Genomic DNA, 25,336 nt, shown 5'->3' with positions numbered 1-25,336 from the left:
TGGAAATTACAAAATAAAACAACATGGAAAACCTAAAGACCTGTGATTAAATGACAAACTCCATTCATTACACTACAGAATGTAAAGACATGCAAAAGTAAATGAATGCAGAAGTCTTTGCGTTATATAAAAACATTAAACCAAGTATAGCACAAGCACAATTTTCAGAAAAAAAAACTTCAAAGTAGATACATGCATTTTAGTCATAAATTAAAAGTTCTGGTTGTCAAACTTACAGAAGTCCAGAGTAAATGTGATGAATTATTCATATGGTTGCTCTTTTAGGACACTTGTGTGAACCTGAGTAAAAACTTCACTTCACCTACATAACTTCTAAAGCTATAAAATCATTTTATTTCTCTGTCCAAACACTTTTTTGCCTATGATATTCGATCTACATAAGGCCTGCAAGATGATGATCATTTTAATTATACTTTATCGTAAAGAACCTTATATCAATGTACAGTACAGCAAGACAAAGAACACTGCTTTCAGTGAGGCGTTTTCAATTATCAGGCTGCTATTATCTTGCCACCCACATTCCTAATACAATATCAAGTTTAAACCTCTACTTCCCTGATTCCCCTAAACTATATGAAGTCATATGAAGACAGTCATGGTGCAGTGACCCTCATTCCTCAACCAGTAGCTCATCACACTGATGTGTGCTCAAATCATGCCATGCTGCCACCTGCACCCATTAACACAGTCAGGAGAATCAGGGGAGGGAGGACATAACAGGAAGGAGGAACCTCACATATGTAAAATGTCTTCATGAAGACGGGCCCCTTAAACAAGTGTCAATCAGCTGCTGCAGGAGCCAAGAGGAAGCCGAGTAGGTGAAGTGGGTGTGTGTGGAGCTGGGCCGGGGCTCCTGTCGCTCAGACTAAGACAAGCACGGCAGGGGAGCTGATCCACAACCTACCCCTACCCAGCAGGCCGGGCAAGCTCAGAACAGCCTCTCCGTGGGCAGGCCAAGCCCTAAACAAGCAAACCTACCAGGACCCTTGAAGCGCAACCCTGTTGCTGTCGAAGACTGAAGCTGGATGGCGGTACAATGGCGGGGTGAATGAAGGACAATGGAATTAGCTTCCAATTTGTATCACTTCCCCTAAGGATTGAGACGTCTTATCCTGTTAGTAGCTCCTCTCTGCTGAGCGACATATCCCTGCTTTGAGGCATGAGACGGATAAGCAAGCTAAAGCCCTTGTTATCCCACTTTTTCCTCAAAGAGATTACAATCTTAGCCGCGGTGCGGCTTTTGGGTGGCATGTGCACGTCGACTGGTGCTTCCCACGCTTGACTGACATCGCGCCCCGGGAGGCATCATTCCTCCAGGATACATCAGCTGTCAAGACACTTAGATCGAGACCTTTCTCAGGTGCTGAGCACTATTCACTCTTTGCGAAACCCAGGAATCTACGTTTTCCGGCAGCATCTGTCTCGCTTCTGCGCGTCAGCTGGGGGCAGGAACACAAGGCAGGTGCCATAAAGAAACAGGGACAGAGATTGGCCCCGCTGCGGACAGGGTGAATAGTGGGGAATGTACTCTCTTGTGCATCGGGGGGGCAGTATGAGTGGAATGTGTGTGTGATAAAGACTCTTGGCGGGTTGGTTCTGTTTGGCTCATGCCACAATGGCGTCTTTGACAGCTGAGAGAAGAGCGCTTTGTGGGCCCCTGCCAGTGACACTACACATTGTTGTGAATGCTCAGCATAGCCGGCATTCCCCTTCGTGGCTTGCTCTGTGCTCAAGGCCTATTAAGAATTCCTTTTTTCTTTCTCTCTGGCACTTCGTTTTGTGAGGCTCTACATTGTGTTAGCAGCTTCTGTGGACGCTGAAGGATTATCACAAAATGCTTACTCTAAACACAAGTGGATGACATCATTCAAACATTAGCAGTACAGTAAAATATGTTGAGCACTTGGAGACTTCGGATATTATACAGTATACATCAAACTAAAGTCACATTTATCAAAACATTTTTTTTTACATGTTGTGATATCTCAGATTTTTTTTGTTTAGAGAAAATTAGCTGTAAATTCCGAGGCAACGTGATTAAACAACAACAGGGCAAACTACTTCATTTATAACATTAATTACCCACAGCCTAGTTTAACCAGATGATGGTTCAACATCAGTGCTGGTTCAGCACTGGACATGCGTACTATATTATCTGTCTTAAAATTAATATGCAGCTTTTTTACAAAAGGTGCAAATAAAACTGTAATCCTACATTTTTGGGTTAAAATTGAGTAATAAACAAAGGTGTGTAAAAAACAGTGATTGACACTGCCTTGCAATGATACAATTATACATTTATCTTTTTTGCAACACATGACACTTTATTTGACTTTAATTGGCATTTAGATAAGTACATAATCTCCAGTTTTACGTTTACAGTTACAGACTGTAGCTTTAAGTGTTATATAGCCCACAATGTAATGAAGGCAAGAAGATTGAATTTTATTTAAAAAAGGGATGTTTGTGTATATGTTCTATTTATCTGTTTATATGGCAGCATTAAGTTATCAATAAATTTATAATAAGAAGTGTTGGAGTGATACTGTACTAGTAAAATAGGTCTATGCCAGATTGTACTATTCTGCTGGATTCCCTTCAACCTAGTGTGCAACTGGCCTGCAAGATGACGGAATGTATTGTGAAAATTGTGTTAATTATCACAAATTGTTTGGCCATGTTTGCACCATTACCTGATTTAATATTTCCCTTATTGAATCAGGCACTAAAACAACATGAGCAGCGTGTGCAAATAAACACTGCTAACAGCAAATTTAATTCTTAGAAAACGACCCCCTCTATGCTTGTGTTGCATTGCATGCATCCATGATGCACAGCTGTTGAACAGGAAAACCGGATGAGTAACAAAAAAAGAGAATACGTTTATGCCAATACACCAAAATGAAGCACAATACTTGGAAGTAGTGGAAAACACTTCATTGTCCAATAATTTTTCTTTTATATCGTCTCTGAACATAGTTTGAAGTAGATCCTCAGTGCATCCCTAAGAAGCAAAGCTAATTGAATTTCCATTTTATGTCTTTTGAGTGGATTTGATTACGCACATACCCAACCACGCACACACACACATACAATATTTTAGGATGACTTAGCATTTGTTCATATTTACATTTGTAATAAATGATTTATATCTGCCTATAATGTTTAAGGTTAAATGAATATTTTTTATTTCATTTTTATGATTAAATATTTGCATTTTAAATAAGTAAGTAACGGTCATGTAAAGTCAATGCATAATTAAAAAGATACCAAATATATACAATTTCAAAAATGTTAGATGAGTATAGCTTGACATACCAACTTCCCAAAAATATATCATCAGCTACCCAAATACTGTGTAAATGTGAATCTGTTTATGAAATCCAGACTAAAGTTGCATAATCTAATTAATAAATAATCTGTAAATAAATGAAGAAAGTTTTCCAGATATACTGTAGAACTCCAATTTTCATATTAAAGAAATGTTTTATTTTATTGACACTACTTTTTTTTATTTTGAAGCTTTGACATGGCCATTATTATTATAAAATATAATATATCAGTGTTATACTTTGCCACGTATGTGTATTTATTACAAGTTACAAATCTAACTGATTTGCAATGATCCATACAGCTCACAGCTCTCCTGCCTCTTTTAAATACTCTAAATACAAGCTATAGACTCTGCCCTACTCTTGTGAGGAGAGGAACATGGTGCAAAGAGTCTGCCAACAGAGCTGACATTATAGTAGTCTGTACCCTGTTCAGGAGGGCATTATATGCCTGGAATTGGGCGGGTTTTGTGTCCTTTTGCCGTCTGACAGAAACAAAGGATTTTATGAAGAGAAAACATCATACTTTGCAATGTTTCTTCCTCCTGCATAACCCACTGTGAACCAGACTCCTGCCTGTGTATAACACCCGCATACTCTCTCTTTATTTTTCTCACTGGTGCACTAAAAAGCTTCCCATTCCACTTGATTTGACGGTTTCTGATGTCATGTTCACAATATTTCTGTTAATGTGCTTGGAGCAAAGTGACTAAATTGCAAAGTGAGATCATGCATATTAGAACATCAAGTGCATACTGTGGTGATCAAAAGACAATTGATGCTAAGAAGACTACACAAATAAAGTACAGACAAGTGTTTTCTCACACATGCACGTGCAGTCATTGATACAGCTTAAGCCTGTCACTCCTCTAGCTGGCAGGGCAGCTTGCTTATTGGCACATTGTTTGATCTTCTAGATGGTGCAGTTGTAACCTGAATCTGCTTTTATTTAGCATGTTTATATCTCCTTAACAAGCTTCGCTTGACATATGGCACAAATGTGACAGATAATTCACATCAAAGACTCATGTCTCATGCACAGTGTCAGCATTAACTACATACCAGAAAGAGACAAAATCACAAACAAACGAAAGTTGCGTGCTCTTCATTGTCAGCTCTGTTATCCAGGCCAGATCACGTTTACATTAAGCATTGCTGTTAATCCTTTGGGGCATCATACTGGACGCGACAAATTAATTGATGGATTGAAATATTTGCACACTTCACAGCTGTATTAGGACTTTCATTCATGCTCACATTCAAGTTATTTTCAAGCATCAGCAGCGTAGGAATAATCTGAAAAGTGTGGGGGGGGGGGTTGCAATATTATTATTAATTATTATTAATATTATTATTTCAAACAGTGACCAAAATATACATAATAGTTTGATTATATCCCAAAAATGTTTAATAATTGTAAACCCCGCAGAATGTATTTAATGGTGATAATGTGCTAATGTTTCACTCATTTCCCATCTTCCAATAACTGAATTGCCCTTACCAAACATAAGAGCATGCACACTCCATTAAACCTTAGGGCTACCCTGGGAGTTTCTGGAACACTTTTAAAATGACTTAATCACCCCCCGCAATAGAAAATAAAATAATGAAAGGAAATAACTGTTGTGGTCCATCTGGGATTTGGCTTGTAAGGCAGGGTGTCAGTTTCTGCATGGGTGACTTTTTATTTGCTGTAAGACATTTAAGACAGTGTACTGAAACATGGAAACGGTTGTAAAGACATGCCCTGAAGTGAGCTGAAGATGGAGGGAGTAGTAGTTCATCTTAAAAAAGAAAAATTCTATCCTCATTAACTCACCATCATGGCATTCTGAACGTACTTTCTTTGTTCTGCGGAGCTGCTCTTTTTGTATATAAATGGTGACCACAGGTGACAAAAATGATTTTTAGATTTCAAGATTTTGGCCTTTTCCTTACACAAAGCTACTCCTATTGTTTTCAGGAAACTAGAATTATAGCATGAGTCATATGAACTGCTTTTATGTTTCGACATTTTTAGAATTTGACTGCCTCAAACACATTTTAACTGTAAGAAAATAATTGTATGTACATTCTGCTAAATTTGTACATAATATTTATACATCATCATATTTTTTTAGGCATCCATGTCTTTAAGATTACAGTGATAAAGGCTGAGGAGTATATTTCCATCACTGTCTCAATTTGCCAAGAGGCATTGCAAAGCACTGGTCCTGCAACAAGAACATCAGCAGTGTCCACCCCTGAGCAGAAAGGGTCTATCATCAAACGATGGACTTAACCGTTCAGATTCATAAATGGGATATTGCTCAACTGTGATGAAAGCTATTCTTAGAACCCTTTTCCTGTATTGCATTCTCCTCATGACTGTGGGAGGAGAAGATGAAGATCAGCAGTACCTGCCTCCCGTCTGTCTGGGTGTCCCTGAGAACCCTGCTATCCAGCCCAGTTGTCTCCAAACACAGCGTTGGCCCTGAGCCTCTCACATTCCAGAACTTCCAGACAGCTCCAACTTTATTTTCAGGCAAAACGGCATCGGCTTCTCACATGACATTCCCAAAAAAGGCACTGTGGCCCCAGACTACCCTAATTCCCTATGTGACTTAACCATTGAGGAATTAAAACAATATAAGTTATGTCAAAACCGGTAGAAGAAAGTGACTACCCCATACTAATGATAAAGTTGTGGATGACGCTGTTAGATGAGCGAGATCTGTTTTTAATGTAGATTTGTTCAGCATTCTAATGAAAAAATGCAACAGTCAGTCAAATTGCACACATGCACAAAACAACTGTGAATCTTAAGTTACAGGGACAGATGACTCTGTGAAAAACATTTTCATAATCATTTTGCGTTGTTTTCCTGGAAAAAGGTCAAAACGTAAGATAATGAGACTTGTTTTCAGAGAAAAAAAATCTCATGGAAATTTGTAACTATTTTAGGTGACCAGTTTTTTGTATGATCTCATTTGTCAGTTTTAGTCCAATCTGCTTTATCCCCAGTGGGGTGGGCATCATTCTTGTTTTTTTCCCCAATAATCATTTGTTTTGTACCATTTACATTGATTCACACAAAATGGGTATCTTATAAAATAGTAATGTTCTTTCATAATGTTCTCCGAAAGATTACAGAGTACATTTCTCTGGAAAAAGGTTAGCATAGAAATTTAACACTATATAGGCTATACAGCCAACTGATAAGGATATACAGTATATATATATATATATATATATATATATATATTGTCCTTTGCATTTTATGCAGCTTGCAGTGGTATCTGGGGTCAATTCTCTCTCAAGGCATTGAACAGAAAAGACATATGTCTTGAACATTCTTCTCAGAATGTAAGCTAGTGACAGAGAATGATCGATTTAGCAAAGGTTTTGATGATGAAATGCATCAAAATTAATCTTTGCCCACAAAGTACTTTAGAAACATTTGTCAGATTCCAGAATTTAAATAAAGCAATGTCTGGAGATTTTGTGTATCCTGCTCCAAATGGCAAAACAATTGTATTCACAGGATGTGGTTAGAAAAAAGACAATTTTCATTTAGCCATCTGGTCTTGTGCAAATTTAACTGATGATAGTTCATCATTCATTCATTATAAAAATAATGAAATCCTATCTTGGTCAATTATTGCAAATTTGAGAAGCCGCAAGATCCAGGCAATTCATACCTATTGGTTCATTTATTTATTACTGAAAAGAATTGGCGACCTGAAAAAACTAAAAACTTAAAAAAATTTTTTTGGCTCATACAAGACAAGCACCTGTTGTTTACATAATTTCCATGTTGAATCTGTAAAACACTCATTCGAAAAGCAGACTTTTGTTGACTGGTAATCTAAAATTGCAACATTTATACAGATACCAGGGCAGATTTGTATAAATCAAATCTCCTCAAGTCCACATTCATGTACTGTGTAAATAATGAACCTCATTTAAAATTCCATAATTTTAGAGTTTAACGCTTTATAATTCTGTGATTAAAATCACATTTTCTAAAAGTCCCATACAGCTCAAGGGTAATATGACACATTAAAATATTCATATTCCTATTAAATGCATTAAAATTACAACCATAAATATAACCTGGCAGCATTAATGAATGTCCAATAAACATTAAAAAATTGACCAAGTAAATCTTTAAAACCTTTAATATTTCACAACTTTAATTTTCCAAAATTATGTTCTCAGTGCTCCACAGAGAGGCCAAATTGAACTAAAAGAGCTACAGTATAAAACATTGAGTTTAAAGCAGGAGTTTATTTAAAAGGGGTTTTCACTAAACTTCAGATCAAAACTGGAAAGATGTCTTGAAATCCCTCAGAATCTCATCTCCAGTTTGAAGATTTTAATTGTACTGGGCATGTTTGACCCACTGCGTCTCTTTAAGAAGCTCATCTGCATATGCTGCACATCTCAGAGGAGACACAAAGGAGCGCAGATTGAAGCAGCAGAGTGTAAGCGTTTTTATTGTAATTGAGTCACTGACTGTTGTATCAAGGGGCAGCAGATAATTTGATAGGCAACTGAACATGAGAAAATGTTGGTAATTTAAGAATGTTATTGTCTGTAAACATGCAAAGTGGTGTTATAAAAGAACAGGCACATATTGTTAGCTCCTGTGATTTCACCAATCAAGGTCAAAACATTGCTGCAGGACATTACAAATCAGTTCGAAGTGAAAGGTTTCGAAAATAGATATGAAGCAGTTACCAAAATGTTGTAGACTTCCAATTTATAATACGCTACTTGGTACAAATGACAGTAATATGCTATGACAGTCTATCTTTGCATTTTAAGTATGCAGTTTCTATTTAATTGCATTGTTTACAGATATTGAACCCTCAATCTTTCTTTTATTTAGCATTAGTCATGCCCGTTGTAAATTTAGTGATGTACTAGTGCCCTCTTCTGGCTGAAATGGCACACATACGATACACGTGATACAAAAAGATATAAAGACAGCACCTGTCCTTTATCGGCTTTCACGCAATGACCCACAGCATTGAACCACTTGAATTTCTTAATTCATAACTCGAGGGAACGTGACATTAGTTGCATATGGCCTAATTTCGCCCAGACACTAATTAGACAAAAGGGTGCAACATTAATCATCTGTCTGTGCTTAAATCCACCAAAGCACATTCTTCCCTATATATTACATTAGATTGGTATTATTACTATAGAACATAAATTATTCTAAAATTATGGCGTGATCAGTATTGTTGAAATTAGTAGTCTAATGAAGTATCAAAATATGTGGGATGCTGATTCTGAGGATCTATGCTTGTTTAAGGCGATAAATATTGCTTACGCTTTGCTACACCTTTAAAATAATCTCCACTTTGTCTGTATAAAAGGGATAGGTTACCCAAAAAATGAAAATTATGTTGTGAATTACTCACTCTCTAGTTGTTCCAAATATGTATAAATTTGTTTGGTTGAACAAAGAGAAAGGTATTTGGACAAATGATTGTAACCAAACAGTTCTTGGACCCCACAGACTACCATCACTGTAAAAAATGATTCGTGGCCCTAGTAAATATGGCTCAATTAAATAGGCTGATTTTCCTCAAAAAATAAGTTTTGCACATTACTTAATTTCTTGCTATAAATGTTACTAAATTTATTGAGATTGCAGTTTGCTTAAAATAATGAGTAAACACAGCAAGTAATTTTTAGTAAAGTCGAATGAATCTGGTTATTAGTCAATTTGACAAAACATTTTAAGATTCGGTTAGATCATGTGACAGCAGCGGCCATTTTCTGAAAATCATCTCCTCAGATGATAAAGGTGAGTAAACTTAACTTGTTTTATACTAAAATGTTTCATAAAATAAATCCCACCAATAGTGTGAAGATACATGTTTCTTAGTGTTTTCATTTGAAATAAGTTTAATTGTGGTGGTGCACGTTTCTTGGTGTTTTAAATAAGCTCCTAGATATCAAATGTACAGAAACGTGCGTGCACAGCGCACTTCAACTTTTGTGAGAAGAAAGTTTATTTACGTTGCTTAAATGAGATTTATGGTAAACAATCACGATTGCCTACTTTTATGAAGGCATTGAAAACACGTTGATAGTTATATTCGCCGTCCAGCTCCTTGAGCTTTTTAGGTTCAATTTGACACAACGCGCCACATTAACAGACAACGTTTTTAAGTGAGTTAAAAAGAGCGCGAAGCCGTCATTGCTTTATTTCAAACCTTTCATCTGTTTATCTATACCGCGTGCGATGCATCGCGACGAACGCCTTGTTGTTAATGGTTTCTGTTATCTTTTGTCATGTGGCATCTTGAGATGCGGACAGGGTGTGACCGTTTACCGTGAGCTAGAAGTGCGAGGCGGAGGCTAGAACAGCGGGCTCAAATCTCTGTGCATCGTGTTGGTTAGAAACCTCCTTAAAACCGCACACTGTCTCTTTGCAGACACGATAGAGGAGAATTGTGTCGGCTAAGGCTAGTGATTAATTTTTCTTTTATTGTAGTACTTATATAATTGTTTGTGTGTGTCATAAACGCATATTTTTATACTGAGCAGTGGAAGTGAACAAAACACAGTAGTGTTAAGTACAATCAACTTTGTTAGTGTGACATTACACTATGGCAATGTTGTGAAGTTCTGGTAAAGTTCCATTATGTGACTTTAATATCTTTATTTTATATTTTAGGAAAGCCAATTCCTGAATGAATGTTAAAAAATATTGGGAGACCTAATTTTCATAGTGAGGAACTTATACAGAACTAGGTAAGAACTTATGCAGAATCCACATGATGCAGCAGACCTGTGTGTGCAACATAACAGTTCATATTTATTCTTTACATTCTTTTAATTATCAGTATGTATATGTATATATTTTATACTATTCTAAATTTATATTATACATTAATATCATATTGTTTTGTTTCAGGACAATAATGGTGAAGTTAATCAACCTTGCAGAGCACACAGTAATCACCAGAGGGGGGTTCTCCAGATACTCCAGATCTCCATATTCAGCTCAACACCACACGTAACATGCAAGCATACAAGACCACACACAAACTTTATATAAATAACATAACTCTACACGGTTATCAAATCCACATACACACTCATGCATACAACACCAGAAATATTAAAAACCACTAGCCTTAGCCATGTTGATGGTTACTGTTGTTATAATGTTGTCAGAATGCCTGTTGTTTAGTATCGTGTATTTGTTTTTGTTGTACAATGAAATTTACATTTCTGCTGTATGTTTCATGTTTAAATTATTCAGTGAAAAAATAAAGCTTTTAACATTTCACAGCTGTCCATTGTTTCTGTATTTTAGGTGTTAAGAACATACAATTATTCATCTAAATGAGCTTACATTTGATCATGAGGGTAAACTAGACTTTTTTGGTAGAAATAACAAAAATGTGTTAGTAAAAACAACTTAAAATTGTGAGTCACACCAACCGAAAAAATTAAGCAAAATCCCTTGCTGGGAATAGGGTTAGGGTTACTCAAAAATTTAAGCAATGCCTACTAAAGAATTTAAGGTAATGCTGCTTAAAATTTCATGTAGAACTGGCTTAAAAAATTGGTCGCAAAAATGATGCACTATATTTTTAAGTAACTTCAGCGTAATTTTTTTTCAGTGTATCCTAATTTATAGGAAAAATTACAAGGGTAGTCAAAAGTGCCCCAGGACTGTTTGTTGTCCTACATTCTTCAAAATATCCTCTTTTGTGTTCAACAGAACAAACAAATATATTAAGTAATTTTTCCGACTATGGTAGTCAATAGGGTCCAAGAACTGTTTTGTTGTAAGCATTCTTCCAAATATCTTTGTCTGTGTTCAACCAAACAAAGACATTTATACAGATTTGGAACAACTCGAAGGTGAGTAAATGATGATTTATTTTGGGGTCAACTATTCCTTTAATAGTCTCACCTTTTAAAGTTTAGTAAACATGCGGTCCTATTAAACTAAGTTAGTTAAGAATGTAGTATAGGCCTATAGTATGCATAGATGTATGCATCTATGCATAGCATAGATGATTGATTTACTGTTTTGATACTTAAGATACAGTTTTGAACTTGGATACAGTTCGCCAAAAATAAAAATTCTGTCATCATTTATTCACCCATTTACTTCCTCAAATTTAAAAAGCAATTTTTTCTACTATGGTAGTCCATGGTGGCCAAGAACTGTTTGGTAACTAGCTTTATTCCAAATATCTTTGTTGGTCAGAACAAATATATTTGTACAGATTTGGAACAACTTGAGGATGAGTTAATGTTGACATAATTTTAATTTTTGGGTGAACCGTTTCTTTAACAATAAAGGCTGAATCAAAAATGGACAGAGTGGGTAAATGGGGAACATTACCTCTTATACAGTGACCATTTTAAAATCTATGATTTTCCTTCATTGTGAAAAAGCAAAACTGGACAATCTAAACAGCTAGTAACACTGTTAGCCTACATCTTTAAAGTTTGCATGTGCTCTTTTTAACCTTGATTTAATTTTTCATAATATTCGCAAGAGTTTTATTGCATTATTTATCACCACAATTATAAGGTATTTCAAGCGTTATTGACTATTTCTTCCTCTAGAGGGCGCACGTGTCGAAGTGATGGGCGGAGAAAAATGATGGGACCCCTAAACTAATATTTTGTTGCACAACCTTTAGAGTCAATCACTGCAAGCAAACGTTTTCTGTAGCTCTCTATGAGAATTCTGCACCTTTTTACAGGTAGTTTGGCCCACACTTCCTGAGCAAACTGCTCCAGCTGTCTCAGGATTGATGGGTGCCTGGACTCCAAGTTTCAGCTCTTTCTATAGATGTTTGATAGGATTCAGACCAGGACTCATAGAAGGCCAATTCAGAATAGTCCAATGTTTTGTTCTTATCCATTCTTGGGTGATTTTAGCTGTGTGTTTTGGGTCATTATCCTGTTGGAGGACCCATGACCTACGACTGAGACAGAGCTTTGTGACTCTGGGCAGTACGTTTCGCTCCAGAATTCCTTGATAGTCTTGAGATTTCATTGTGCCCTGCACAGATTCAAGGCACCCTGTGACAGATGCAGCAAAGCAGCCCCAAAACATAACCGAGCCTCCTCCATGTTTCACTGTAGGTATGGTGTTCACTTCTTTGAAAGCTTGATTTTTTTTCGTCTGTGAACATAGAGCTGATGTGACTTGCCAAAAAGCTCCAGTTTTGACTCATCTGTCCAAAGGATATTCTCCCAGAAGGATTGTGGCTTGTCAATATGAATTTTAGCAAATTCCAGCCTGTATTTTTTTTGTTTTGTTTGCTCAAAAAGCGACGGGTGGTGCAATCAGAAACTCACGTACCTTCACCTTGGAGTTCAGCTTGTATCTCTTTGGCAGTTATCCTTGGTTCTTTTTCTACCATTCGCACTTATCCTTCTGTTCAATCTGGGGTCGATTTTCCTCTTGCGGCTGTGCCCAGGGAGGTTGGTTACAATTCCATGGACCTTAAACTTAAATCATATTTGCAACTGTTGTCACAGGAACATCGAACTGCTTGGAGATGGTCTTGTATCCTTTACCATGCTTGTCTATTATTTTCTTTCAGAGCTCCTTTGCTTTCTCTGGTCCATGTTCAGTGTGGTGCACACAATAATACCAAACAGTGACTACTTTTCTCCATTTAAATAGGCTGAATGGCTGATTACAAGATTGGATACATGTGTGATACTAATTAAAGAAACTAATTAGTTTGAAATATCAATTATGTATTATCTTTTCTAAGGGGTGCCAACAAATGTGTCCAGGCCATTTTAGAATATCTTTGTAGAATGAGCAATAATTCATCTCTTTCCAAAGCTTCTTTGCTTTATTCTATGACATACCAAAGGCATGCAAGTATACATGATACAATAGCTTTTAATTTCATCACTCTTCAGGAGGAATGAAGCATTATTTCAATGAGCTGTAAGGGTACCAGCAAATTTGAGCACGTCTGTATGTCGCATGAAATCCAAAATGCTTTGTTCTAGCCTGTATAGGTTTTTCACATTTCAGAAAGTTAAATGTATAATTTCCTATTTAAAATATATTTCTTTAATGTCTAATTAGGTATAATGAATAAAAATGTGTTTAGACATCATGGCTTCCATGTGCTATGGTATTGACATTTTTAGGGCGTTACAGTAATGAGATTTTGTTCAAAAGCGTTTTGAAGTTGTGAAATTAAAGGCTTTTAAAGTATAAACGTGTCAGACCTTGTTTATATGCTTATATGGAACACTTTTATTTGCATTTTTAGAACACAACCTTGCCAATATTAAACAGTTCTGTTTAAGACAATAATGATCAACTTCAATTATATCAAGGGTAACTTGATATAATTGACTTAATCAATTATTAACTTAAAAATGAGTATACCGTATAGGCTACCACATGGTATATGGTGGTATATAGGCCTTCCCTTATTTTACTTTTTAGGGGGGGAAACTAAGTTACAGTAATGAGTTTTATAGTAATCCATAAAACACCCAACACTGCTTTAGAAAGATACAGCCCTTTGCATGCATCTGTGTTGCTTGGCAACTACTTTGCTATTCTGAAGTGGTACGTTGCTTGGTGGACCTTTTTTATTTGTTGCTGTATTTTGTAACCAAATGTAAACCATTTCATAAGCCCACTGAAGCAGTGCTGTACTACTATGGATAATATGGTTGTCCTCCCATTTTTCATCTTTGATGTTCTAAATCTCTTTACCTATATTAAAGTGAGATCTTGGGTTAATTAGACTTTACCTGCAGCTTTATTTTTTTACAAGGCGCTAACAGTCAGTGTGAACAGTCATAGTACTCATGCTGCAAATTTCTCTATGAAAATGGATTAGAATAATAGAATGGGTGAAATAATGTAATGTATACTTAACCTCCCTTTTTCCTGTTTAGATGGGCTGTGGATTATAGAATATCGGCGTTTGTCTTCCTGGTCAGTGTATTGGAGTAGGGGAACATGACTTTTAAATGAAAATACATTAAGGTGATGCCTGTCATGATCGTGGAAATGAGGACCCAGGTGCAGACAACGGTGGACGCAAAACAAAAGACTTTTAATACAAAAACACAAATCAAACACACACGATGGGGAGTCAAAATGGAAACAGAACTAGCAATACATAAAAACATGAACCAAAAACTTCCCACGTGGGCAACAAAACAAGCGGACCGAATATACAAAACACACTATGTAAAACTAAGACAGGACTACACTCAATACACACAAGAAGGCAGGATCAAAGAACATGAAAACTTACTAGGATTAGGAACACCAGTGATACAAAACGAATCCGCACAAGACAAGAGACACGAGGTCAATATATAGGGGAATACAAACAAAGGAAGATAACGAGGGGCAGGTGAGGAACATGAGACACAGCAGGAAAGCAATACGGGAAACGAGAGGGGCGGGGCCAATGACAAGACACGAGAAAGCACATGGCATGTCAATGGTAAACAAACCATGACTTTCTCACACTAAACATGAGGGATCTGTCACGATCCTGTCACAAGACTAGAAAATCATGAACAAGAAGGCAGGACCATGACAGATGCCTGTTACCTCTATATCGTGGATTGCATTAACATTAACATTCAAAACTATGTCAAGAGCCCTTATGCACCATTCAAATGTATTACAGCTAACACACTATAAATAATGGTGAATGAGTTCAATTACTTTTTCTTTACAGATGTAAAACCAGGCTCGAGTCAAACCATGAATGGGGCACAAGGAAAGTAATTCAAAGGATTGTAAGGTATGTAGTGTATTATCTTTACAATTTGTTTTTTATTCAAATTAATAAATAATTTTAAAGATGTGCAATGATGACAATAAATTGCTGAGGTCATGGCCAATGAAACTATATAATAGTATGTATTACCTGAGCACGTCTTCTGTGCAGGTTTATTTCCAATGTGTTATTATTAAGGGTCCATTTATACTCCATCTCTCTTGCTGGTTTTTCCCACAGGCAAACCTTTAAAACCAGAAAAAATAACCGTCTCTTTGAGGAGAGCTTAAAGACTTAAAAATATATGAAGATGGTGATGGAATAAGAAATTCACACCTACTGTACCGACCACACATGGCTTTCGCACATCAGACATGGCTTAAAAAGAAAGGCCAGATGAACAGAAGTGTAAATGTATCATTTCAATATATAAGGCACTAGGTTGTATTAATAAAATAAGTAATAATAATATATTGTAATAATATTTAACAAGTTCTATATTATAAACGCTTATGCTACTGTGGAATTTCTGATGAAAATTCACCTCTGCCCTTAATGATTTTAGCTCTCACAATTGTTTTGTGTTTCTAAGAAACCAAAGACATATATGATGTTTCTTGACTTGAGATATTTTTTTTATCAAAAGTTGAAGAGACTGTATTAAAAGTCAGAAGACAGAACTCTATGGGCTTGTGGGCAAATTTAAATCTATTTTAATTTATTCTAAAATCTGTGGGTAAAACTATTAATGTTCAGAAAATATTTCAAATATTTTGGTGTTTACAATGAATAGTTTTTTTAAAGTGTCTTAAAATAGACCTTGTTTTTGCAAAAAAAAATATTTTATATTATTACACGGCTCATTGGAATGCTTGATTCTGATTGGCCAGTCGCAACATTGGCAGGTTCGTTATTCCCAGATAACAACCTCAAACTAATAACACGCGGTAACCTGGATGCAGCAAATCATTTTGAGTTTTTTTTGACAAATTAAACATAAATATGTCTTTTAATAACATATATGACATTATATTTACAAATTATTAAACCAAATTGCCTGTTCGTGACATTTGAACGTCGTTTCTTACCTTAAAACTGAAAGTACATGGCTTTACCTTACGGAAGGTCTGCATTCGGTAAAAATGAGCTAATAAAATATTTCAAATTCACATTTCATGTCCAGTTTTTTTCTCATGTGGAAAGTAGCCATGTAATAAGCAGGATAATGTACAGCTTTCCTGTAGCTCAGTGGTAAGAGCATGGTGCCGTACAACGGCAAGGTTGTGGGTTCGATCCCAGGGGATTGCACATACTTAGAAACAAATTTATAGGATAATGCAATGTACGTCGCTTTGGAGCATCTGCCAAATGCATAAATGTAAATGTAAAGGTGATACAAGACCCTTCGCGTCGGGCCCTGATCACACTGTTGGGGCTAATTTCTGCGATAACAACCGGCTGCCTGTACATTATCCCTTACCTATAATCTTCAAATTTACAAACACAACCCATTAATAATTTAAAAGATGGAAACATAGCACTGCCTTAAAATTGGATTTCAAATAATGTTTATCTATATTTATCAACAAATTAGCTAGTTAAAAAGTCTTGGATAAAGAAAAGTTAAAAACACTTGAAATAAATTTTTCAGAAGACCAAGAGTCACTCAGTTGTCCTTATTCTGAAAAGCTGGATCTCACAAGGTCATGTAGCTACTATAAAGAAAAATCAAATGTGAAGGAGATGCAAGGATGATTTTTTTCAGAGAACAATGAACAGCTTCGCTCAGGACAAACCAGACTCTCACAACTATCACAAAATATACAAACTGTCATTGATAATCAAGGAGGGTAACTTTAAAACAAATTTACCAGTGTCATGTATGGCAATTCAAAAGGATGTACAGTAAATTCAGAATTAAATCGAAGATCAATTGATTGAACTCTTTTCCCCTCTTTTTTCATAAGTGTCAGTATTACTGGGTCAAGTGTTGATGAAAGAGATTTTTGGAAATAGCTAAAGATTTTGAATTTTGAAGAATAATGATTCCTTTTTGGAATAGCAACAAAAGACGCTGTTCACTAGTAGAACCCAAGAAGCTGGATGTATGTCGATTTGTCAAATACATACAATCATAATATCTATTATATGAACATATAACCGTGTGTATATATATATATATATATATATATATATATATGTAAACATATTTGACATTTCAAGAGATTCACTCTAATCCTGTGAGAGTTTTAATCTTTGCTCACCATTTGAATTTTTACTTATTACTTGTAGCACTGTAAAACGTATTTGAAAGGATCATTGTTTTATTAACCATGTACTTCTGCACCAGTGTCTTTAATAACTCAAGACAAACACAAGAGTCATGCAAATTATAGTATTCACTTCAAAATTTTCTCAAACACTTGTCTTTTGAAACAAAATTAATGTATATTGCTAAATATTACAAAACAGCCATTTTCATCTGTTATGCTGTATGTTATGTCTTTTCTAACTGGGAATAAGTTCTCATGGACCAAAAGGTTGAACCGAAACAAACAATATGTAAATAAAATAAAATAAATATAAAAGATAAAATAAACGTAGACCAAGCTTTGAACATCAGTGAAACATCCGATCTGAATTACTCAATCTTCTTTTCCTCATCCTCCTGTCCTTCCTCATAGTGGCGATACTCTGGCTTCAGTTCCCATGTGCTCTTATGGGGCCCTCTGGAATTGTACACGCCAATCTCTCTGAGAATCTCCTTCAGATAAATCTACAAAAATAACCCTAAATCAATATAATTATACACATAACTCTGTTGTATAAAGTATTTAATTCCGGCATAATTACTTTTGCCTTATTAGTTTAATCAGTCATCTATGTAAGCCTTTCTCTGACAATAAAAGACCACTGCCGCACAACAATTCCCTCTTGTCTATTTGGATTCAGTTCTGTTTCTTTTATCTACACAGTTATGACTCATCTAACTGTAATCACATTTATATTTGTGCAATCCTCAAGGGACACAGAGGCAGAAGTTACAGTAAGTGGCACTTATTCATAGAAACATCAAGCTCACTTATCTACGATAATATAATCAGCCATGCATGGCTTTCAACACCATGCTTATGTGGAATATTTATGCTTTCTTGTCAGTTTACTTGTAGATATGTGAAATATCATGAACAAGAAGATATGGATGCAAAACATCAATTTGAATTAAGCCATAAAACAGAAACGTGCCCATACGGATTGTTCAGCCAGGTGTGTTCGGAATGCAACCTTTAAGACTATTATTTGTGACTTAATATGAAATAATTTTAAAATGTTTAAGAAATGTTTCAAGCTTCGTGGTGGAAATTACAGTCACATCTTTACATTTAATCACTCCAACTGACATCCTTCAGTCAATCATAGCATTAAACTAAACTGAACATTCTGTCATCATCTACTACCCAATTTCGTTTCTCAAAACTTTCTTGTACGTCAAAACTTATTATAATGTGAAATAAGCACTCATTTACACAACATAAATACATGGTGGTCATTTTCTAATTATATAACGCACACACACACAAAGCAAAACCGCAAATGATCACCACGACCGCCCCACCTGGACACAAACCCGAAAATTTTCCACTCGACTAATGAGAAATGTAGTTCTTGGGTTATCTGGGCTTGTACTCAGCTGAACTCACCACCGGTTGCTTTGTGATGTCCACCAGGTCTCTAATGTTATAGTACTGGTGCTTCTCAAAGGCAGAGAACAGCATTTCCAGAACCTTCTGCTTGTCAGCTCTTGCACGCTTGCCTTCCTCTTTCTTCTTCCTCTCATGCTCCACCTGAATAAAAACAAGCATTACAGAGTTTTGTTCTCTCATTAATTCAGACATATTTCTTTCTCACACCAAGAACACACTTACATTATGGCTGTGGTTGGACACAGGTTTGTAATTGGTTGTAATAGCCTTTTCAAGCTTCTGAGACAAACGAAGAGGTTTGGTAGATTCTTCAATCTGCAGCCTGTGAACAGAGCATTCATTTCCAGAAGTTCACATTAAATGCAGGATCCAAGTGTTTTGGTTAAACACCGACTTACTTCTTTAATTTCATGTAGCCCTCACTGGCGGCAGGTCTGCATTCAGCCCGTTGCACAACCATGCCTTCAAGTGCCAGTTTATCTTGAAAGCATACAGCAGGCATTCAAGTTATCCAATACATTAACATCAAGAATAGTTAGTCTAACAATTGGCAATTGTGTCATCATTTCCTCACCCTAATGAAGTTCCAAACCTACCCAAGACTTTATTCGGTTCAATTTACAGTCTACATGAAATCTAAAACTTTTTTTAAGTTTTAGGAACATTGCAGGGCTATTATAAATGTGTGCACATATTTTTTTCAACTTCATGTGCCCTCCTAGTCTTTTATAAAAAATATTACCCTCCTCTTCCCATCGCAACCACAACTCTTCATGACAAAGGTGAGACTTTATTGACTGTCTAATGGCCAGGCTTTCAACTTCCAATAATCCAATCAATTTTTGAAGGACAAAATCAAAACCCGCTCCATACACATTTTTCTCATTCCAGAAGCCTTTGTACTCTGAAGTATTCATTTACATTTATGCATTTGGCAGACACTGGGCAAGGCTCAACACTAAGGATTTTTTCTACTCGCCAGGTCGGGCAAGTGATTCTAATTTTTACTGGCTCTGCCAACATTTTCACTGACCTCACCACGAAAAGTAATAAATAGATAATATTGTCTAGTTATTTGTTTTGTTGTTTTTTACGTACAGTATAATGTAATATTAAATTATGATACCACAAAAACTATTAGCCTAAATCCCAGACATTTAAAATATTGTAGTAATTAATCAGTAATTGATAAAATAAGAACAAGTAATCAAAGTATGTGCATTAGCACAAATAAACAAAGCAAACATACAAATAAAAATAATCAGTGCTTTTCAGGTGTTTCAGTAGTTATCAGGTACAGAAATTAAATAATGTAAAATAACACTTTATGGTCTTCACTGTATAAATTATATATAGATGAAACCTTAGTAAAGTTAATCGGTCAGGAGCAGTGATTGTTTTTTTGTCTTCGGCCTTTGTTGTTTGATGAACATTAAAAACAGAGATGTTTTTTATGCTGCTGCCCCTTTAGGGGATGCACGGATCTAATATACTTTTGTTTGTTTCCAAACTGTTTACATTCATTTGACATAACGGAAGACATAATGGATTATTTTTACAAGGACCGCTTCTATGGCCATTTTGTTTTTAAATGTCTGTTTAAGAGTAAGAAGACATGAAAGAGATCTCAATTAAAAATTTTGCACGTTGTCTTATGGGCCATTTACACGAGACCGTTTTCAACTGAAAACGCAAAACAATTTATGCGTCTTGGCTGTTCGTTTAGACGGAAACGGCGTTTTGGGGGAATGGAAACGTCGTTTTGGGGGACTGAAAACGCAAACTTTTGAAGATGGGTCTCAAAGTACAACTTTTTGAAAACGCTGCCTTTTTGGTTTCCATGTAAACTGCAAGACGGAACTTTCAAGAGGGGTGTAGCTGCAGCTGATGGGGCGAGTGGAGCTCCACTCTCGCACAGGAAATACGTCACCTCCACTCAACAATAAAGAAGGGGCAAAATGGCGTCGCTGAGCTCTCCGAAGTTCGAACTTTAACTCAGGTAATTTTATCTCAGCATCCCTACACTACTTGCAGACTGACACCTTCTTAATGTGCAAAGCACAACACATATGGCTTCTGTGAAATTACGCAAAAAGGATGAATAAACAAGATGGATTTATATACTTTTGATGATCAATATTGATGTCTCGCCAATGTTAGCTGATGTTGCATGAATTTCTTTAAAATAGAAAGTCTGATTTTTTAATATAATCCACCGTAGTACTGAAAACCCTGATGTTACACACCCCGGTACCGTAGGTGGCGATATACACCTAAACATGTTGGTTGCGACCGCCATTAAAAGGAAAGAAGAAGGAGAAGAACGTTCGTTGATAGTTATTTACTGTTACTTGCAGTTGATGTGTTTTGTAAATATAGTTTGTTTTTTACTCAAAACAATTAAAACTTAATTTGTGGAAATTATTCAACATTTTACTGTGGTTGTTTTGTATGTTATTTTGCATTAAATATAAAATTCCAAAAATTTTTGTTTTCACATTTTTCATTTTTATAAAAATTAATTTATTTGATGTTTCATTTATTGTTCACTGCTAACTATTATAATGTTTACTTTCTAAATACAAACCTGGAAGCAATGTCTGGATTTAGTAACATTAAAGGTAATGATGCACGATATTGGATTTTTGCCGATATCCGATATGCCGATAATTTCCACCTCAATTAAACCGATAGCCGATGCAGATACCGATATATGCTGTCTATCCACTGGGTGTTTTTACGCAGCTAAAAGCGCCAGGCGCTGGACAGCGTTTTTTCAACCAAGGTGCTTTGGTCGCAATTATAAGCTGCATGGGAAAAAAATAAGCGCCAGCACTGAGCCCGTGGAAAAAAACAAGGGGGCATAGCCCGGTCACTTCAGTGACTGTGCCTTTTCACAGGGCTTGACATTAAGCATTGTCATGTGGTTGTCCTTCGGACAAGTAAACTTGTCATTCACTTGTTCGAGTACAAAAATTACTTGTCCAACGATAAAAAAATGATATTTCATTTGAATTCTCAATATAATTGTTCCGGATCTAGATTGGTAAAGTTTGCTTCTAAGCATTTTAACTAGTGTCCGCTTTGGCCTCTTGAATTTGGTTATATGCCTACTCTTCTTGACTGCTTTAAAACAATGGCAAGCAGTAATTATTATTAGTGTTAAGGCTGTAGGTTAACTTTTTTTGCACATAGCACTGGTGCTAGAAAGGTTTAAAGTTTGGTAGCACAGGCCAAACTGTAGGAGTATAAATCGTCTGTTGTCATCACTAAAAAAATATATGCAAGTGCAGTTCATCATGAATAGACAGGTAACTGACAAAAGACATTAATGTTACATACAGATGAATAAATTAGGGCAGTATCATTTTTAGATTACCTAAATTTGTTTAAATATTTCTCAGTTGTGTATTTTTCCTTTTTAACTATACAATAGTGGTATATTTGTCCACATAAATTACTGTAGTATACTATAGTAAACTGCAGTAAAATTCTTAGATACTATAGTGATTTTGAACTTTACTATAGTATACAGTGTTTATCAATTCACTACAAGGGCACTAAAATTTTCAAAAGCAAATACTATAGTACACCACAGTATTTTTTGTCTGAGTGTTCAATTTAACGTGACTTTTATTTTGACGGGTCTTCGGGAAGACGCTTGTTTGCAGATAGCTTCACTCAAACAATAGAACGCTCGCAAAATAAACTCTCAGAGCAACTCTGGAGATGCAGTTCATGTGTTCATATCCTATGGAAGCCCGTTTCCGCCAGGGTTGGGAATTTTTTTTAGATTTTATAAGTCATTAGACTTAGTATCTCAAAATAATGAGAAACTAAATCGAAATTTCGACTTAGTAACTCATAATAATGACTTAGTATCTCATAATAATGAGTTACTAAGTCAAAATTTCGACTTAGTTTCTCATTATTATGAGATACTAAGTCATAATAATGACTTATAAAATCTAAAAAAATTCCCAACCCTGGCGGAAACGGGCTTCCATAATATCCTCATACAGTGCAGACGCAGATAAAATACTCGACCATCACTCGTGTTGTATGTTAAACTGTGCACCTAATTCACTCAGACACGCAGAACAGCCAGATGACATTTAAATAACAGGATTCCGCGTCCGCATGTAGTTACATGGACTCAGTGCGATCCGCCATTGATTATTGTCACACACAACAAGCACCACCACGACAAACTCACTACACACAAACACACAGCTCTGTCTAATGCACGTATTCTTATTATTCTACATATATGTCGCACTGTTGTTATTTTTTTTCAAGTTACTTGTCCAGTCGGGCAAGTAATGTTATCTCTCACTTGCCCATACAAAACATTCACTTGTCCCGGACAAGAGTTAATGTCGAGCGCTGAACTTTCACATTTTAAAATGATGATAAACGAAATAATTTTAAAACATTTGGAAAATGAATTTGGTGAATATTAATTAAAGAAGCAACAAGAGCATAGGTGTCTTTGAAATGGAGACTACAAAACGGCAGTGTGCAGAGATGAAAGTCACAGGGCGGCGCGTTGCATATAATGCACGCTTGAGCTCAAGTTCAAAGTCTACTCCCGATGGACGATGGGCAGGATTCAACTTTATTTTTACTCTGTATTTTATTTAAAAACGTTAATCAATAAATAGGCAGTGCGCGGCTGACGGGCGCAGAGATGGATTTGTTTGCGCACTCAGTTAATGTAAGAATGTGCTGCTTTTCACAAGCATGATTTAATTACAGCTTCCTATCGGCGAGGCATATCCGCGTTATTTTCTTTATCGGGCCGATGCCGATAATTAATTTATAAGCCATTATCTGCCGATAATATCGTGCATCCCTAATTAAAGGTATTTAATAACATTTAAAGGGGTCATATGGCGGAAGTACGTGTTTTTCTGTGTTTTTGGTGTGTTATAAGTAGGGCTGCTCGATTATGACAAAAAACATAATCACGATTATTTTGGCCAATATTGAGATCCCGATTATTTAACACGATTACTCATTAACTTTTAAAACAACATAGAAAATAAATAACTTTGCTTTTAAACTGTGAATTCAATTGAAAAATAAATGTAAAGAAATAGCACAGCTGAACCACTGTAAAAGAAGGGGGTGCCCTGTGGATTTATACCACGAGAAAAGAGAGGATCCTTGCAAAATGGAATGTGGCACAATAATCGTTTTACCTCGATTATTTTGTTTTTGTAATTGTTGAAGCCAAAATTGACGATTACAATCAATTTTAGATTAATTGCACAGCCCTAGTTATAAGTTGCCCATGCATGTATTAGACACGTAAAATTGCACAAATGAAAGTGTGGGAACAAAAGATGCATTCTATCTAAAAGCGAATGCTCAACCAGACTTGCCTGAAAGCCTCGTGTAACCACACCCCAGCGAATCTACATAACTTCGTAACATGATTTGACTTAAGACCGCCCAAATCTACACGTAGTTAAGGTGGGCGTAATTGTAAATCTCATTGTATCGTCTGTCAGTACAATTGCTTTGGAACCTGATGTTCCGAATATGGTAAGAGGCGTTACATTTCCGTGAAATGCTTGCAGTATTTGACCAATCACTACGCACTGGTGAACTGGCCAATCATAGCATACCTCGCTTTTCAGAACGATGAGCTTTGTAAAAAATCAGCGCGTTTCAGAGAGGCGGGGCAAAGAGGAGATACAAACATGCACGGTATGTGGAAAATACAACGTTTTTAAACTTTAAATGGTGTATACACATTGCGTTACATCTAAAACAAACAATAATATTCATTTTAGTCGTGCAATATGACTCCTTTAAACAATAATTTTGTAGCATTAAAACATTACAAGTATTTATTGACATTAAAAGAGCGCCGTTTCATAAATTACTTCTGGGTTGAGGTCAGAATTAGGTGACGTATATCCGCTCGGGCTTCGAGTGACGGTGACGTATTTCCGCTTTTGAGTGGAGCTCCACTCGCCCCATCGGCTGCAGCCAGTCCCTATTTCTGAAAACGCCTTTTTGGAGAGATGTTCAAAAATGGTTGCAATCCAGGGAGATTTTGGTCCCACCCATTGATGTGATGATGGTTAAGTTTTGGTTTCACGCTGAGAACAAATATTTGGTTTTGATTACTCATTTTTTAATTTGTCTGGCAAAATATTTTATTCATAAATGTAGGTATTATAAATCAAAACACAACTTTACGCAATAGTTAATTGAAGTCAAACAGATATACTGTATAAAACATTAAAATGGATTAAAAATACTAAAGCCCTTTCTGTGATTTCACTTTTAGAAGAATTTAACTTAATTTGAGAGAGCCTCTGTTAAGATTTTTTATTGTCTTTCTTATATTATTTTTTATTATTTCTGTATGTTTATTTTATTTATTTATTTATTTGCGTGTATAAGCTGTTCTTGTTTAATAAGTATGATGTAAGCTCAACCTGAAGATAGATATATGTAGCCTATATGTAAAATTGTTACGTATGCCTTTTTGTTTGTAATTGTT

General features: G+C 35.9%; 1 protein-coding gene across 1 annotated transcript in view; it reads right to left on the bottom strand.

Moving 5' to 3' along the window:
• Positions 1–17,414: 17,414 nt before the first annotated feature.
• Positions 17,415–25,336, bottom strand: part of gtf2f2b (general transcription factor IIF, polypeptide 2b) — a 119,332-nt gene continuing 111,410 nt past the window's right edge. The window contains exons 11-14 of the mRNA XM_057335467.1: positions 19,215–19,296; positions 19,039–19,138; positions 18,814–18,957; positions 17,415–17,888 (exon numbers count right to left, since the gene is read on the bottom strand). Coding sequence (XP_057191450.1) covers positions 17,754–17,888; positions 18,814–18,957; positions 19,039–19,138; positions 19,215–19,296 — 461 coding nt within the window. The 3' untranslated portion in view covers positions 17,415–17,753. The remainder of the gene's footprint in view (positions 17,889–18,813; positions 18,958–19,038; positions 19,139–19,214; positions 19,297–25,336) is intronic.

Source organism: Triplophysa rosa, linkage group LG6 (genome assembly GCF_024868665.1).
Source record: "Triplophysa rosa linkage group LG6, Trosa_1v2, whole genome shotgun sequence".
Classification (NCBI taxonomy): domain Eukaryota; kingdom Metazoa; phylum Chordata; class Actinopteri; order Cypriniformes; family Nemacheilidae; genus Triplophysa; species Triplophysa rosa.
Note: the sequence above shows the minus strand (reverse complement) of the source record. Positions and strands in the feature narration are given on the sequence as shown.